This window comes from Macrotis lagotis, chromosome X (assembly GCF_037893015.1).
Source record: "Macrotis lagotis isolate mMagLag1 chromosome X, bilby.v1.9.chrom.fasta, whole genome shotgun sequence".
NCBI classification, from domain to species: domain Eukaryota; kingdom Metazoa; phylum Chordata; class Mammalia; order Peramelemorphia; family Peramelidae; genus Macrotis; species Macrotis lagotis.
The window spans coordinates 453,357,825-453,374,602 of record NC_133666.1 but is presented as its reverse complement, the minus strand read 5'-3'; the positions used below and the strand labels follow the sequence as shown (position 1 = coordinate 453,374,602).

Sequence of the window (16,778 nt, the reverse complement as noted above, 5' to 3'; positions counted from 1 at the left end):
GAGGGTTACCCGTCTCTCATCCTTAGGAACAGATTTTGTTTTCCCTGAGGGGCATGCCTCTCCTGAGAAAGAAGTGAATCCGATTAGGGTTCTGGCTGTTCCAAATTTTCTTTTCCATCTACACAAAGGTCTTGCTTTCTTCTTTAGCAGGCATTTACAGTTGGTGGATTTTATCACCTCTTCTCTATGTGCTTGTCCTCTCTGAGTAAACCAGCAAGGCTTCTCCAATTCCACCCAATAGAAAGCTGCAAACAATTGTCAAAAAGTTAGTTTTCAACCTGCTCCATAAGGCCTGTCCAAAACAGAACATCCCTGGTCTCTGTCCACCTAAAGCCAGTGATCACTGCCTTTTCCATTACTGTCATTCTAGCTACCCAACTAGTCTCAACTCAGGACTCTCTGGGACCTTTAAGATTTCTTACACCACTGAATGAAGGTCACCCAGTCCAAGCAGGAATAGATGTATTGATGGTGAAAAGAGTAGGGACAAATACCCACTTAAATAAGAACAACCAGTTGGTTCCAGTGACCACAGGAATTCCCTTGTCTTCTACACTGTTATTGTTTAGCATTTCTCTCCCTTCTTCCTTCTGCTTCAGGTGCTTCAATCTAGAACTATATTTCCTATACCTGTCCCTATCCCCCCCCCCCCCAACCTTCACCCTACATTCATACACCAAGCAACTGTCCCCTCTCAGAGAGAGGACAGGTAAGTATGTGCTGGGTCTGCATAGCCAATATTGTAGCCCTGGCTCATCTCCTCCTGCATTTAACCCTTTGTCCTTCCTTTCCCCTCTCTAGGCTTTCATTATTCTAACCCCAGCTCTAGTGACAAAAACAAAAGAAAACCATACCTAGTTGGCTTTTCCCCTGAATGTAAAAGACTTATTTTACATAAGCAAGCAGGTAACACAGAAGATAGAGCACTTGGAGTCAAGAAGACCTTAGTTTAAATTTGGCCTCAGATACTTGTTATTTAGTTGTGTGACCCCAGGCAAGTCATTTAACCTCTCAGCTTTAGTTTCCTCATATGTAAAATGAGGGTAATAACAGCCCCTCTCTCAAAGTTTGATGTGAAAAAACACATGTAAAGAGTTCTGCAAACCTTAAAACACTATACAAATGTTAATTATTAATATTATTGCTTTAGTCCTTTAATGGGGTATGTGGAAGGAAGGGGAATTGGGTTGGACAGATCACACCAGAGCAAAAAAGTCCAAATAACTCACTGTCTTCATATGTCCAGTCCATGATGACAATAGACCATGACAAACTTAGAAGTTTGTCTACACAGTAGAAAGTGATTTGATATAATACCATTTTCAACATTTTTTACACGAAAATGGCTGAGTGTCATGGTACATGGTACATGCTACTTTAGGGAACCTTTAGAGCTTAGGAATTGTGAGCTGCAGTGGGCTAAGCTGATCCAGTGTTCCCCTTAAATCTGTCATCAGCAAGTCCACGGGGGCAAAAAGACATTAGACTGCCTCAATAAATTGGCTCAGGTCAGAAACAGAGCATGTCAAGGCATCCAAGCCAATAAGTAATGAATTGGGTCCATTAGTAGCTCCTGCATTTCCAAACTAGATGAGATAGGGAGGTTCAGCCTCAAAAAAACAAAAAAAAAGATTGAAAATTCAGTAATTTAATGTCACCTTCTATATGAATGACTTATAGTCCAGTTTTATGAAAGTAAAGAAAATTATATAGTGGTAAAAATTATGAGATATTGACCAAAAAAGTAAATGTATTTCAGAAGATATTAAAAGGGACATAATGGCCAGAACAAGGGAAGCAATCTTTCCGCTGTATTCTGCATCACTAAATTCCAAATACATGTTATTTTTAATGTTTATAATTTTCAACATAACAATGAATAAAGCTAACTGTGTTAATATTATATCTTCTGATTCCCCTGACTACATCCCCCTCAATCAGCATAGTATTATAAGTAGTCAGTATAAGCGAGGATAGAAGATGTAAGAATGCAAAGCATAACCTATAAGGTACATCAATATGTTATAAAGATCAAGATTGTAATTTATAAAATGTATGACATATTACCCTAAGACCACTTCCTGGTGATATATGCAGAATGAGGGGAAAGCATCAGGCCTTGCTGTAGGGTCTTCTGGCCTATTATGTGTCAATGCCAGACATGTTCCAGACATACTCAATAAGACCAGGAGAATACCAAATGGTGCTGCTCATTTTGAGATGATGTGGATAGGTCAACTTGAACATTTTACAAACAACTTAGAGATGATTTGAATATGTTAATGAATTAATTCTGAGGTGACACAAATAAGAGTTGGTCTCTTTCCCCCCAAATCCCTATAAACATGAGACTTCAACTCCAGTTCCTCAATTGATCCATACTGCCCAGGGCTCCCAATTCTCTATTCCATGGTTACATGACTGATTCTCTGTGCTTCTCCCCCTTCCAGGCTTCTTCTTCACACTGTCTCCCTTTGCCTTCCACCATCCTGATACCATTTTCCCCTTTACCCCTTTCTTCTCTTAAATCTGCTTCCTCTGTGTGTGATTGTAGTCCCATTTGCAACCCTTGTAGTGGGTCTTCCTGGAAGTACACAAAGAACCAGGCATGTTTGTCCCCATCTCATAATTTTATAATTTCATATACTAATTATCAATTCAATTGTTAACTATCCAGGTCTCTCATAATGTTTGTTAGTGGAAAGAGGGTTCTGATAGTAAGTAGCCAGTATAATTTGTGGGGGGTTGGGGGGAGAATATATTTCCTTGAGGTCTGGGAAAGAAGAGATAATGAGATATGATGCCAATCTTTAGAATGCATTCCCCTATAAAAACAATCTCACCACTCATTACCCATTTTAAGCTATGCAAACAATTCAAGCAATAAGCTATAATTTGGTCAGAATGGGAACTTCCAATAAAATTTCCACCTAAGGAGCTTACAAATGTCCTTTGCTCTAGTCTCTGATTTTTAGTGTTAGAAAGGCAACAGAGGCTCAGACAGGTTAAGTGATTTGGACCAGTTGTCCAAAATGTTTAAAAAGTATTCCCTCCTTACCTCTTGCCTTAGAGAATTCCTTTTTTCCTTTAAGATAATGCTTTCATGCCAACTTCTATAAAGTGGGAACTATTTCATTCTTTGTACAGATATTCCTTATTATTACAGGAAACTAGGGGGTAGGTACTAGATAGGAGATGGAGTGTTGTATGTGAACAACAACAGATAGAAAGAGAGTTTATCTGGATTTAAGGATGAAGGATAAAGGAATAGGGGAGAAGATAGTAATGTCAATGAAAGCTGGAAAGATAGGTTCAGGTCAGGTTTTGTAAGGCTTTGAAATCAACAGGATTTTATATTTATTTAATCTGTGAGGCAACAGGAAGTGACTGGAATCGATTGAATAGGAGAGTCATATGGTCAAATTTCGTTGGCAGCAATATGTAGAATAGATTAAAATGGAGAGATCTTGAGGTATAGAAACTAATTAGGAGGCTATTACAATAATCTAGGCATGAGGTAATGAGGGGTAAAATAAAATGGTAGCAGTATGAGTAGAGAGGAGTCATTTAACTTTTCAGCCTCAGGTTCCTCAATTATAAGACAAAAATAGAACCTACTTCATGGGACTACTGCAATGACCAAATGAGATAATATATATAAAACAATTTGTAACCCTAGGTTATTAATAATAATTCATAAGCTATTATTACTATGTTTTTAATTTCTGGGATCTCATTAATACCAAATCTCTTTGGAACAATAGCAGCAACAGGAATAGAATATAGCAATAGGAATAGAAATAGCAATAGGAAGTATTACCCTTCCTAAATAATATTTCTATATTTTAAAAATACAAAGCCCCTATAAAGGGCATGCAGTGACTCAGTGGAAAAGAGTGACTCAGGTAATCTCCTACACTGGAACCCAAGAAGACACTTTAGAGTAGGGTGAGAAGTCTCTCAGCACCACCTGTTCCTGTTAGTTATATAGTTGAGGATTCTTTTTGTAAACATTCTTTTCAGTCATGTGCAACTCTTCATGACCGTATTTTGGGGCTTTCTTGGCACTAAAGTGGTTCACCTTTTCCTTCTCTAGCCATTATACAGATGAGGAAATTGAGACAAAAATGGTTAAGATACTTGCTCAGGATCACATAGCTAATATATGTCTAAAGCCAGATTTACACTCAGCAAGATGAAATCTTCCTGACTCCAGGCCTAGCACTTTATCTACTACACTACCTAACTACTCTGTGAGAATTATTTCAGAGAGCCTGAATTTCCCCATAGTTGATGCTCAGTGATAATATAAGAATTTTTTTTCCCTTAGGTGTTGAATGAAGAGGTTGTTTTCTACCACCTAGCACAGAGACTAGCATGTAGAGGGAGCTTAATAAATACTTGTTGATTGTCAATACAGAAAACTTTGAGCATAGTAAAGAATCCCAAGAACAAAGGAATCATCTTTCCTGCCTGTTCATCTGTCAATAATCATCATCCAAAGTATTCTGTTCTGAAAGGAAGAGAATGTACACTCAGCAATAGAACAACAATGTTTACAGACAAAGTCTTCTAATTTTAGATAATAATGAATTAACACATTCCAAACAAGAAAATATAGGCAAAACCTTAGAAATATGAAGTGTTTTAATTAAAATTAAGGTTGAAATTTGAATTTTTTCCTTTGGATTATCTGATCTTTTTAATTTAAGGTCATGAAGATAGTCAGCAATGGTAATCATTATAAATTAGTATAAGTATTATTATTTTCATTATTGCTATTTTTAGAAATTGATCAATATTGATTGTATTTGTATTTTTTGCTTTAGCTAGACAATGTATTTTAAAGATACCTGGTTCAGATCTCAATTAGAGAATAAGCTTAATTCTTGCTGAATTTTAGTTCTATAAAATAGTTTTTAAGTAGTTTGATTGGTATAGCACTGAACTAATAATTTAATTTAAGTAGAATTGTCATTTTTATTATATTAACATGGCATGAAGAGTTGACATTTTCCCAGTTTTTTGGATCTGATTTTATTTATGTGAAAAGTGTTTTTATAATTGTGTTCATATAGTTTCTGGGTTTGTCTTAGGGGATAAATTCCCAAATATTTTATATTGTCCCTTGCTGCATTTTAAATAGTATTTTCCTCATTGACCATCCTAAACCATCACCAAGATGATGTCTGGGTACTGCAAGGGGCTCTTTATCTATCCCTTCCATTTCTGTCCCAGTAGATGACTAAGATAGTTTTATATATACAATGAAAAAATATCTCTGTACAAAAGATAAAAACAAAATCTGAAGCATAGTCTGACACTCCCTTGCTGGTGGGTCTTTCTGTGGTTGGAAAAATTCTTTGAGGCTGAAAACATGCCCTCCTTAAACTCTAGGGTTCTCCAAAAAAATCAGGAAATTCCAAAGTCAAGGTTCCTTCTGTGGTGATCACAGATGTTCTTTTGCCTTGTTCTGGGTACACGTACCACACAGCAGGCACTGCTTTTCATTTTATTGAGTGCATGCAGTAAAATACAGAGGTTATGAAACAAGACAAAGTTATATCTAACTGTTTTGACCGTTGCTCTTACAATCCAATCTCAACACTGGGTTGCTAGCCAGTACTTCCATCCCAATTTCTCATGCTCAAATAAACCTCAAATTGTTGTATGCTGAAAGATCATGAAACATTATACTAAATGTGACTTTGTCACAATGTAGAATCTGTCAAATTTGGAATGATAATGACTTGGAGAAAAACTCAGACAGATTAAGAAATAGTCATTTTTCTTTTCATGAAATCTCAGCATCTAAATTTCAATTTGCACCCAATTCATGACATTTCTTAGGTAAGCATCTTCCAGCTGGGTGGGAGAAATATGTCTAACATGGGATGAAGTCTTGATTTGATATTTCTATATTTCTAAAGTGCAACTCTTACCAATTTTAGAGATTTGTCTTATCACTCCCAATAACTTTCTCCCAGAGTTTTGAACTGATTCCTCAACTCTTTTCCTCTCTATTTACATGAATCCTATACTTTCTTGAGAGGACAACAGTGCTTTTATATATGTGTGTGTGTGTATGCATGCATATAAACACACAAACTACACATGCATGCATATATACACAGGTATGTATGCACACACATATGTCCATAAATGCATTTGTGCCCATATACATACATACATATGAGAATTGATGTATATGAAAACACACATATACATACAAACCAAGCAAAAGTGGTGGCTCCTTCCTCTACACACCCTTAACACTTATCTATCCTACTCATTTGATTCAATCACACTGAATTATACAGTCATTTTTATATGCATGTGTCATATCTCCTAGAATGTAAACTCCTTGGAAGTAGGGGCATTGTTTTTGTTTTTTTTGTATTGCCCATAATGCAATGTTAATAAAAACACTCATTTGAATGAGGGATCAATGTCCAGATTCAATTGGGATGCTAATCAACAAAAAGAGAACTTTTTTATAAAAGTGCTCTCCAGTGGAATTGGAAAAAAAACAACCTTACCCTTCCTTCTCACCCACCTGCTTTAGCCTCAATATGAGGAATGGAACAGATTTGTTCCTGAAAGCCTTTATTCTTTTACTGTGAAGCCATCCAGATGCATCTTATTGATCTACATATTTGGAGGATGGAGGAGTTTGCGGACCACTCCCTCATGAGCCTCCACTCATCTGTTGACATATTTCAAACCAATTACTTAAGAATCACTTGCCATGTGGTATGAAGAAAATGTTTTGTTTTCCTTTCTTCTTGTTCATTCTTTTGCAGAAGAGAAATTGGCCTTTATTCATTGCCTAGACGCTCTTTTTCTAATTGAAAACCAGAGATTCTTATCAGTCTAGAAGTGTCATCTTATCCCACAAGCAAGGGGAGGATAGACTTCATTGCTTCTGAAACTTCTTACTGAGATCTATAAGCACTAAGAGGGAACCTACAGTAAAGTCTCTTCACTAACCTGTCCCCTTCCCCAAAGACAAAAACTGTCCTTTCATTTGATTCTTTCACAGGAATTAACAGCTGACATCCATTTCCTTCTTCAAAGATCCAAAAGTAGAAGCTGTCTCCACCCCAAAACTTAAGCAAAAACTACAAAGCCTCTTCCTTCTGAGGTTAAAAATAATCCTAACAGAACCTTGTTTTACTTTTGTAGCCAACATACTACTAAGGAGACTATACAACTAGAAGATGTCATATGATTAGGGAAGCTATAAAAGACCAAATTAAGTAATGGGCATAGATGGTTCCCCAGACCAGCTCTATGAATGCCATGACTTACTCTGAAAAATCATATTAATTACCAGAATTAGTCATAAAAGCAAGCACACAATAATATTGATGATGATAACATTATGGGATAATTATCCATTAATGGATAATAATAATGTTAATGAATTATAATATGCTCTAAAGTTTTTAAAATACTTTATTTCACTTTGTAATAAATGTAACATGGCACAGTGCATGGAGTACAAAAGCATAAAGTCAATACATCACCGTTCAAAGTCCTAACTTTAACACATTCTGGTTGCTTGACCCTGAGAAATTCACTGAATCTTTTACCCATTCAGGCATTCTCTATAAACTTGTAAACAGCAATTGTTTCTGTTTTTGCCAGAAACCCTGAAGGTCTTCCCCTCTGAAGTTGATTTTTTTTAAAGAGGCCATTTTAAAAAAAATTTAAATTTCAATATGAAATAAGAAAAAAACATTACACGTGCACAACAAAACATAATAGAAGATTCAAAATATAAAGAAATAAATTTCCATTTCAAGGAAAGGCCATTCTTTTCTGCACCTCTCTTTCTTAACCTTAATCACTGAATGGGAGTGTCTCAGTTAAAGGAAGACCTGGGCAAGTCCTTAACTTAAAAAGGCTAGGGTCTCCCACTGCATTGGAGTCATGTTCAGACATCTTGATTTACATCTAGTCACTGGACCCAGATAACTCTGAAGAAGAAAGTGAGGCTGGTGACTTAGTACAGCCCTCCCTCGCTTGAATCCAATTCACTTGCAAGTCATGTTATCCCCTTCCTGATGTCATGGTTTTCATTGAGAATGAAAGACAATGAACAAATTCTCTATAACTATATGTCATAGTTGCCAATTTACATTGGTAAAAGGGAGTTTCCTCACTGGATGTTCTTTCTCTACACCTTATGAAATCATAGTTTGGAATTCCTCCTATTCCCTTCTCCCAGTTCAAAAACTAAAAGCTAAGTTCAAAGAATATGCTAGTTTATTTAAGTGTTTCAATAGTTGGGTACCATATATCTGGCAACTATTTCTGCTATCATCACATTATGACCACTGTACTACCTCCTTAGTTCTGGATAGGGGCGAACACTACTCATTCTAAAGAAGAATGTCTTACCCTAACCAAAGCTATTCTTTTGTGTCCTTCTAACCCCTTTCCCCAGTCTCTATGTTTTAATTCTTGATGGGAAGTTAGGTGGTGAATTGGATAGAGTGCTGGTTCTGGAGTCAGGAAGAATCATCTTCATAAACTCAAATCTGGTTCAGACACTTACTAGCTGTGTGCCCTGGACAAGTCACCTATCCCTATTTGCCTCAGTTTTCTCAGCAGTAAAATGAGCTGCAGAAGGAAATGGCAAACCACTCCCAGATCTCTGCCAAGAAAACCCCAAATGGGATCAGAACGGAAACAAATGAATAACAACAATGATATAATCCTTGATAGAAGCTGATGAAAAAAATACAAATGAAGAAAAGACCTAGTTTTGAACTGAATTCTTAAGTGGAATTTTTTCCTTCTTTTAATTTTGAAACATAATTAAATGAAAAATAAACCTGTCTCTGCCAAATAAAACATCCACACTAAAACAGAAAAAGACTAGACATGGAAAATTTTAAGCCCAAAAGGAGTTCTTGGTATCTTATTTGAAACAATCCCAACAATTCCAATCCAGTTATCCTCCTCCTCCTCAGCATACTGAATTAAAGAATCAGACCAGACACAGTAGATTAACCCATAAGTAAGTGACTATAGGAGGGGCAGGTGAAAACAGCATGACTGCTGCTCACATAGTTCCTTGGAATTAGGATGAGACTTCAGGCTGGGACTATACTACCTTCCATGTGGCTAAAGGTGATCTTTGCTTAAGGTCCCTTGTGATCTCTTCAAGTTATTTTCCTTTATAGGATTAATTTTGGTGGTTAGGACATGACCATATGGATCTGATCAAACAGAACCAATAAAATATTTGTGGCAAGCTGCACACACCATTGTCTTCACTCCAAGCTAACTGCTGAAAAATCATAGGCTCATAGATTTAGAGCAAGCACAGAGATACCATCTAGTTCAAACCCCCATTTTATTTTTTCTTGCTCTGATGCACTTATATTTTTAACTAAATCTTATTTTTTAATAAACATTTATTTTCTCTTCCTCTTACTTCCCTTTTCCTCACTGAAAACAGAGAAAGAAAACAAAAATCTTGCATTAAAAATACGTAGTCAAACAAAACAGATCACTATATTGATCATAATCAAAAAAATATTTCTCTCATTCTGCCTCTATGATCCATCATCCTTTTGTCAGGAGACAGGCAACATCATTTGTCATTGTTATAGGGAATCATGGTTGATCATTGTATTAATTAGCATCTTAAGTCTCTTAAAGTTTGTTTTTACAATGTTGCTTTTAAAGTATAAATTATTCTCTTGGTTCTCCCCTCCTTTTACAGATGAGGTAACTGAGGTCCAGAGAGGTTAGGTGGCTGACCCAAAGTCATACAGATAGTATCATAGACAAAATTCATGTCCAGGTCCTCTGATTCTGCATACAGTGCTCTTTCTACTATACCATACCCCCCCCAATGGCAAATGGACAATTTTATCTGGTTAATTAATCCCTCTGTACTGCCTTCCCTACAACAACAATGGGAATAACAACAACTGGTCATTGCCAATGGCTATAACCATTCACTATTCTAGCCTTCCAAGGGCTATTCCTTCCCTGTAGCCATTTCAATCATGAATGAAGTGCTGCTTCTCAAAATTTCCTCTTCCTGGAATTGTTTGTGTTCATCCAAATCAATCCAAAAATGGATAAATCCCATAACAAATATGGTAAAAAGCATAAGAAATGTAAATTTCATCAGAGTTGGGAATTCCTTAACTCCTTTTACCAAGAGAGTCTACAAATCTCAAACACTTACCCATGAAGGCATGGGGAGTTATTGGAATGACATAAAAGTTAAGTGATTCTAAGATTATCTTCCTTCTACTCCATATTTCTCTTGTATGGTCTCATTGAATATGGAGTATATAGATATATATGTAGATTCACCCTAATTATTGACCTCCCTGGCTTCCTTCAAGTCCTAATTAGAATTCCGCCTTTCACAAGAAGTGTTCCCCAACCTCTTAATTCCAATATCATCTCTCTAAATTATTTCCTATTTATCCAGTATGTAGTTTTCTTCACATATATTTATTTACATAGTGTCCCTCACATTGGATGATGATATTGATGTTTGTCCTTTGTTCTCAATAAAGTCATAAACTTCTGTGCTGTGCTAAGTCAGCAGCCTCACTTTCTTCTCTAGAGTCATCTGGGACTGGTGACCAGATATGAATCAAGATGACTGGAGATAGCCCTAGAAGCTAGACAATCAGGGTTAAGTGACTTGTTCAAGGATACACAGCTAGTAGTAAGTGTCTAAGACTGGATTTGACCTCAGGTCTGCTTCCTCCAGGACTGTGCTCTATCCATTATACCATCTGGCTTTCCTAGAGCTTCTCATTAGATACCAAGCTCTTTGAGATCAGGGACTGTTCTTTGATTCTTATTATATAACTAGCCCTAAAAATAGTGCTTGGAACATTGAAGGCAATTAATATATTTTTCCTGTTTGATTGATATAGATTAGATTGTCTTTCTCATGAGCATATAAACTCCTTATTTGAAAGGAACTATTTTTTTATCTTTCTTTCTATCCCTAGCATTTATCACAATGTACTTGCATGTATACGTAACTGTCTAGAGACACGCACTTAGTATCAGAGGTAGGATTTGAACCTAGAGCTTCTTGGCACCAAGTCCAGGACTTTATCTTCAATACTAATGTTTGTCCTTCATTTTTTTGAAGAAAACCACAATATCATGGGGGTGATGCCATGATGAGCACATGAATCGTATTTGAGTGGAGGGGATGCTGTGCTAAGTCACCAGCCTCACTTTCTCTTCCAGAGCCATCTGGGTCCAGTGACCAGATATGAATCAGGATGACTGGAGTCAGCCCTGGATGTGGGGCAATCAGGGTTAAGTGACTTGCCTAAGGACACACAGCTAGTAAGTGGCAGAACTCCCATCCTCCTGAATCCAAGGCCAGTGCTCTATCTGCTATGCTGCACCTAGCTGCCCTATCTTTAATAGTGCATTACTTTTAAATAACAAGCATGTAGATTTCAATTAATTCATTATATATAGAAAATATACCACATTAACAAGAGAGCTGTTTAGAATATGACTATTCTAACTTTGCCATATAGACAATATAATCAGTAGATAGTTTTGTTTGCTCCCATGTTTAAAGATAATACAGCATTATGATAGGATAGAAAGGACATAGATTGAAGGCTTGATGGGTTTCAGAAGCTGTCTAGCCCAGGCCTCTCATTTTATAGATTACCCCAGGAACAGAAATTATTTGCTTGAGGTCCCATAGGTAGCAAACAACATAGGTAGGATTTGAACACAGGACTTTAGACTATGAAACAAATGTTCTCCCCTTTCTACCATTTTTGCCTCTTAGAGAAAAAAAAATCTGGATTTATGTCCTGGCTCTCTAATATTCTGGCTGTATGAATTTGAGCAAGTCCCTCCATAGCTAGGGGACTTTGTTTTCTCAGTTACAAAGCAGGGATAATAAAATCCAGCTTGCCTACCTCACAGGGTTGTTGTGAAGATCATCTGAGATAATGAATGTGAAAGTACTTTGTAAATTGTAAAATAATCGGTAGGGTATGTTTATTATTATACTTGCGACCACAATTAGAAATACATGCAGTTGCCACAGCTGTTCCCAATAATCCTAAGTAAGGAAAGCATAAAAGTTGCTTTCCCCCACCCCCAGGATGCTTTTAGGTATCAGACAAAAGCAGGAAGAACCTGGGCCTAGAACTCAAGATGAGCCATCAGTCTATGCTGACAGATCTATATGTATGGGGGATCAATCGGGAAATCAAGATAGCACAGAAAGATAGATGTCTTTATTGCAGAGCATCATGGTACTGGGGAATCCATGTGTGTCTAGTCCCTGGAAAGTGTCTCATGCATTGGGCGATTGTCCAATATAAGTTGATTGATATCTTAGGTATAGAATATGCTAAACTGGTGACATTGTTTGACAAGGTCAGTTATAACAGTCTCCTTGAGCATACCTTTCAAATCCTCTCTTTTGAAATTGCATAGCTCTGGCTATTATACAACAGTGGCCAGCATACCCTGAATCAATTGAATGAATCAACATTCTCTAGGTGGTCTGATGTAGGATTTTGTGATTTCTAAAGATGAAGAAGAAACTGAAAGAAACTGAAATGAAGAAACCACAGTCACAGGGCTAAGAAATGGCAGACTTAAGTTCCAATAGAGGTGGTTTTGTTGTCTTTAGTTTTATTACAAATCTAGCCCTCTTTCTGTACCACACTGCTCCTCTTGAGTTACACCATGAAATTCCAATGCCCGGTGGTCATCTCCTATCCCCATCTACCAGTGGTTATTTTATCTCTAAGCAATGGTACTCACCAAGTCAATAGTTATCTCCTACCCTTAAACAAAATACTTACCAAGCCACCATCGCAATGTCCAAGACTGTGTCAAAAAGCAATACTGAGAAACCAGCTGTCATAACCTGCAAAAACAATTTTAACAAAAGGTCTAAATGACATCTGGCTTTTCCTATCCCATAAATTCAATTTAGTTCCATGGAGTATCCCAGCATATTTCTTTCTCTCCTCATTCCCTTCCCTCTTTCATATTTACCTCCTTCCTGGTTCTTTGGCCCTACCTATGATTGAGGTCATAATTATACATTTAATGTTGCTTCTGAATCATTGTTCTATGTACAAAATTGTTTTTCCTGATTTCTAGAGGTACATTAGGCACTAAAAATATCCCTTTGCCAAGTTATTCAGGAAAACACAAAGAGCACAAAGAATTTTGAATGAGGTTAATTTTTTTTTGCTTCTGAATTTTACTAGTTATTTTGTTCAGGATTTTCTGACAATGACTGGATGTACTTATTTATACCTTCCAAGAAAGAAAAACAACACAACAAAAAATTCCTTTCCTCAAAAAAAAAGTCATTCTCCTAGAAAGTATTCCAGCTGGGTCCTTAACTGGTATAAATAAAATTAAAGCTACATAATATAATAGAACTACAGTTCCACTCTTGAAGTAAAGAGAGTACTTTGGATTTTAAAAAAAACCACCCTTGCCAACATTTTTGAGTCTCTGACTAGCATTTAGATGTAGGGCCCCTTCTAGCCTCTCCTTCCTAAAAGGGGGCATGTGGTCACTGCCCACTGGCCACATCACACATGTCTTAGAAGAACTTTTTATAATGGGGAGGCTAGGTGGAGCAGTAGATAGAGCACTGGCCCTGGAATCAGGAGTACCTGAGAATAGAGTTCAAATTCGACCCCAGACACTTAATAATTACCTAGCTGAGTGGCCTTGGGCAAGCCACTTAACCCCATCTGCCTTGCAAAAACCTTAAAAAAAAGAGCTTTTTATCATAAAAGAGCTCATTTTATTAAAAATGCTTAACTTGTATAGAATCAATGTCCAGGACACAATTATTTAAAAAGATCCATCGATGCTTCTTAATATCTAGACCAGTAGCTCTGAATTATATTTTTCAAACTACATTTTACATTGCCCATAGCACATTATCTGGTCCTTACTGTGTCTGCTCTAAGAGTTTACAGGTAAACTGGGGAGTGTATATTAATTCACCAAATGACCAAATATGCAAGCTTCTAGAAGCCAAGGGAGGCAAATATATATATATATGTATATATATTTCTACTTCTTAATTGGGCAACCAAATTGTGAAGTGGATAGAGCACAAGGTCAGGAAGACCTGAGTTCAAATCTAATCTCAGCTGTATAATCCTGGGCAAATCACTTAATCATTTTTTTGGCTTCAATTTCTTCACCTATAAAATAATTCAAAGAAGAAAAAGGCAAACTACCCCAATATCTCTGCCAAGAAAACTCCAAATAGGGTTTTCAACAACTCCTTAATTAAGTAGGAAATGTGCCAACTGGATCATTATGTCCCTCACAATGGAAATTAAAGGATGAAAGTAAGATTTTTTTTCGAAGGGTAAAGGAAAGTATTTGGTGAATGGTTAGGGTGCCCAATTTGGTGCTTGATCAATTATCACTGTATTGTTATTGAACATTTTTGTCAATGTCTTATGTCCTCAATGAGAAGGAAGAAAAATTCTTACAGATTTTACTTCTCCTAAACCCTTCAGATACAATGTCTAGCCCAGTACTGGTCATATACAGGTCCCCAAAAAACCCAATTCAATTTCAAGTTCTTAAAACCTATTAAAGTAACTGGGTACTGGAGATTAATTCTGTTCAAACAAGGCAAGATAAAAATGAGCACTTTTAATAAAAGTCCCTTTTTAGAGACATATGTCTCAAAGCTAGGGCACTATGTATAGTGCACTTAAATACATCTAGAATTGAATTTGTGCCTGGCTAAGAGAAAGAATCCAATAAGCTATAGTTACTACTGTAAAATTAAACATTTTACATTCAGACCATTAAAATACTGACTAGATTTGTTGGAATTTTAGGCAACAAGAAGTTGTTTATATTAATTTGGGTTTTCCTCCTTCTTTCATAGATTTATGCATGAGGCAATTGAATGTCCTAGAAAGAAAACTGGATTTGGGGTCAAGGAATTTGGGGTTTGAATCTTAGTTGAGCTATTGACTTGGGAAATGTTAGGCAAGACATTTAAATTCCTTGAGCTAAGTGCTTGGTGTCTTCATCTATAGAATGAGGGGTTAGGGTTAGGGTTATTAAAAGCACTTTTGATAACTCTATTTCACTAAAATTGATTTCCTGGATAATTTTAATTTTATTATATTTAATTATATTTTTTATATTTTATTTTTATTTATATTGAATTATATTTATCAAATGTAAAAATACTATTCTGTTTTTGATGGCAGGAGAAGGCAAGTGAGAGAAAAGGCAGATGTGAAAATAAAATTGAATTTAATAAACAAGCAAATAAATAAGTAAAAATGATTCTATGAAGTGGCCCAAAGGTTTCAGCAAACTGCCATGATTAAAAAAAAAACAATAAATAGTGAAGAACTCTTGAATTATGTTATCCTGTGATTCATTCCAGTTCTAAATTCTATTGCATATAGTTAGTGTCCCATCAGACTTTTTATCTTCATTATCACAAAAATAGATATGAAAAAAGGGACAGAAAGACAGCTTTTCCTAAAGGGAAATATTAGCATACAGTTCTGAGAGAATAGGGTTAATTCTCAGTGATACAAGAATTGATTTGTGGATGAACCAGGACTCTGGCTACTGTAGCAACTTCTACTTCTTTCCACCTCTCCAGGTATAGCATTGCCATTCCAGAAAACCACTGAAAAATTTGCCACAAATAAGTTATAGTGGCCATGTGTTGGCAACAATGGCACAAAGTTCAAAAGCTTAGTGGGAGATAAAGTTGAAGCCATTAGTAGAGAGTGGATGATTCCCTTTCTTCCCATTAACTATGAATTTCAATTAGTCATGCACACATTAGCATAGAGATTGAGTGGGGTATATTCCCAATGGATTATGAAGCAGCTTCCCTTTCTTGAAGCCCCAGGACTTCATCAAAAAAAAAAAAAGGCAGGATTTAATTACTCTGATCCAAAGACAGAGGAGCAGGGAGGAGAGATAGACTGGGGGGGAAGGAGAAATTTGGTTCTGATCTCTACCACAAAAAAAAGAAAGCCATCCCAAGTGGATATGAATGTAATCAAGACACCTCTATAATTTTATAAAGGATAAACCAAAAAACAGCTATAATTAATGGAAAACTGTAATATACTTCATAAAACTAGCTAGTCTACCATAGTACCTACCCCATCTCTAACCTCAGGGAAACATAATCCCATCCAACTGCCTATGGAATAGATGATTAAGTGATTACATCATATGAGGGACCTTGATGGTCAGTGGCAAAGAAGTGATAATTGGTATCATTTACCCAGGATAGCTTAGGGAGCTAATCATAATTAATAAAGGCTTATGATCATTATTATCCCTCAAGACCTATAAAAATAACTCAATTCTTCTTGGAATACTAAGAAGCATGAGATATAAGAACAAATCTCAGTTCTCATTTAAAGGTTCAAATACATTATGAGAAACATAGATGACCTAAAGGTATCTATGGCAAGGCTGATTACTATTTTGCCTGTGTGTTATGAGTCATCTCTGTGGAAACATCATAATCAAGGGAAAGATATTCAACCCTTTTTAGAGCTTGTAATGTAACAGTATATTAGCCAACTTAGAATTATTATAATTTTGTGCATATTATTACTTTTAATATATCAGTGGTGGTGTGAACTTATCAATATTGATTTTCCTTTCATCCATCTAGATCATAATCCATCCACATCTGCTCATTCTGAGTAATACCAAGCCTGGCCATGCCCTTCCTTAAATGTACAACAGAGGTG

At 36.3% G+C, this 16,778-nt stretch overlaps 1 protein-coding gene across 7 annotated transcripts in view; it reads right to left on the bottom strand.

Annotated features, from left to right (window-relative positions):
- The window catches only part of TMEM241 (transmembrane protein 241), a 178,036-nt gene that overhangs the window by 14,292 nt on the left and 146,966 nt on the right, over nt 1-16,778 (bottom strand). For 2 of the 7 annotated variants that reach the window (XM_074203555.1, XM_074203560.1), the window contains 2 exons: nt 12,846-12,910; nt 93-245 (listed from right to left, as the gene is read on the bottom strand). In XM_074203555.1, the coding sequence (XP_074059656.1) occupies nt 185-245; nt 12,846-12,910 (126 nt within the window). In that variant the 3' untranslated portion in view covers nt 93-184. Of the gene's footprint in view, nt 1-9; nt 246-12,845; nt 12,911-16,778 lie in introns of those variants that run through there. The other 5 variants (XM_074203554.1, XM_074203553.1, XM_074203556.1 and 2 more) reach the window with 4 other exon arrangements.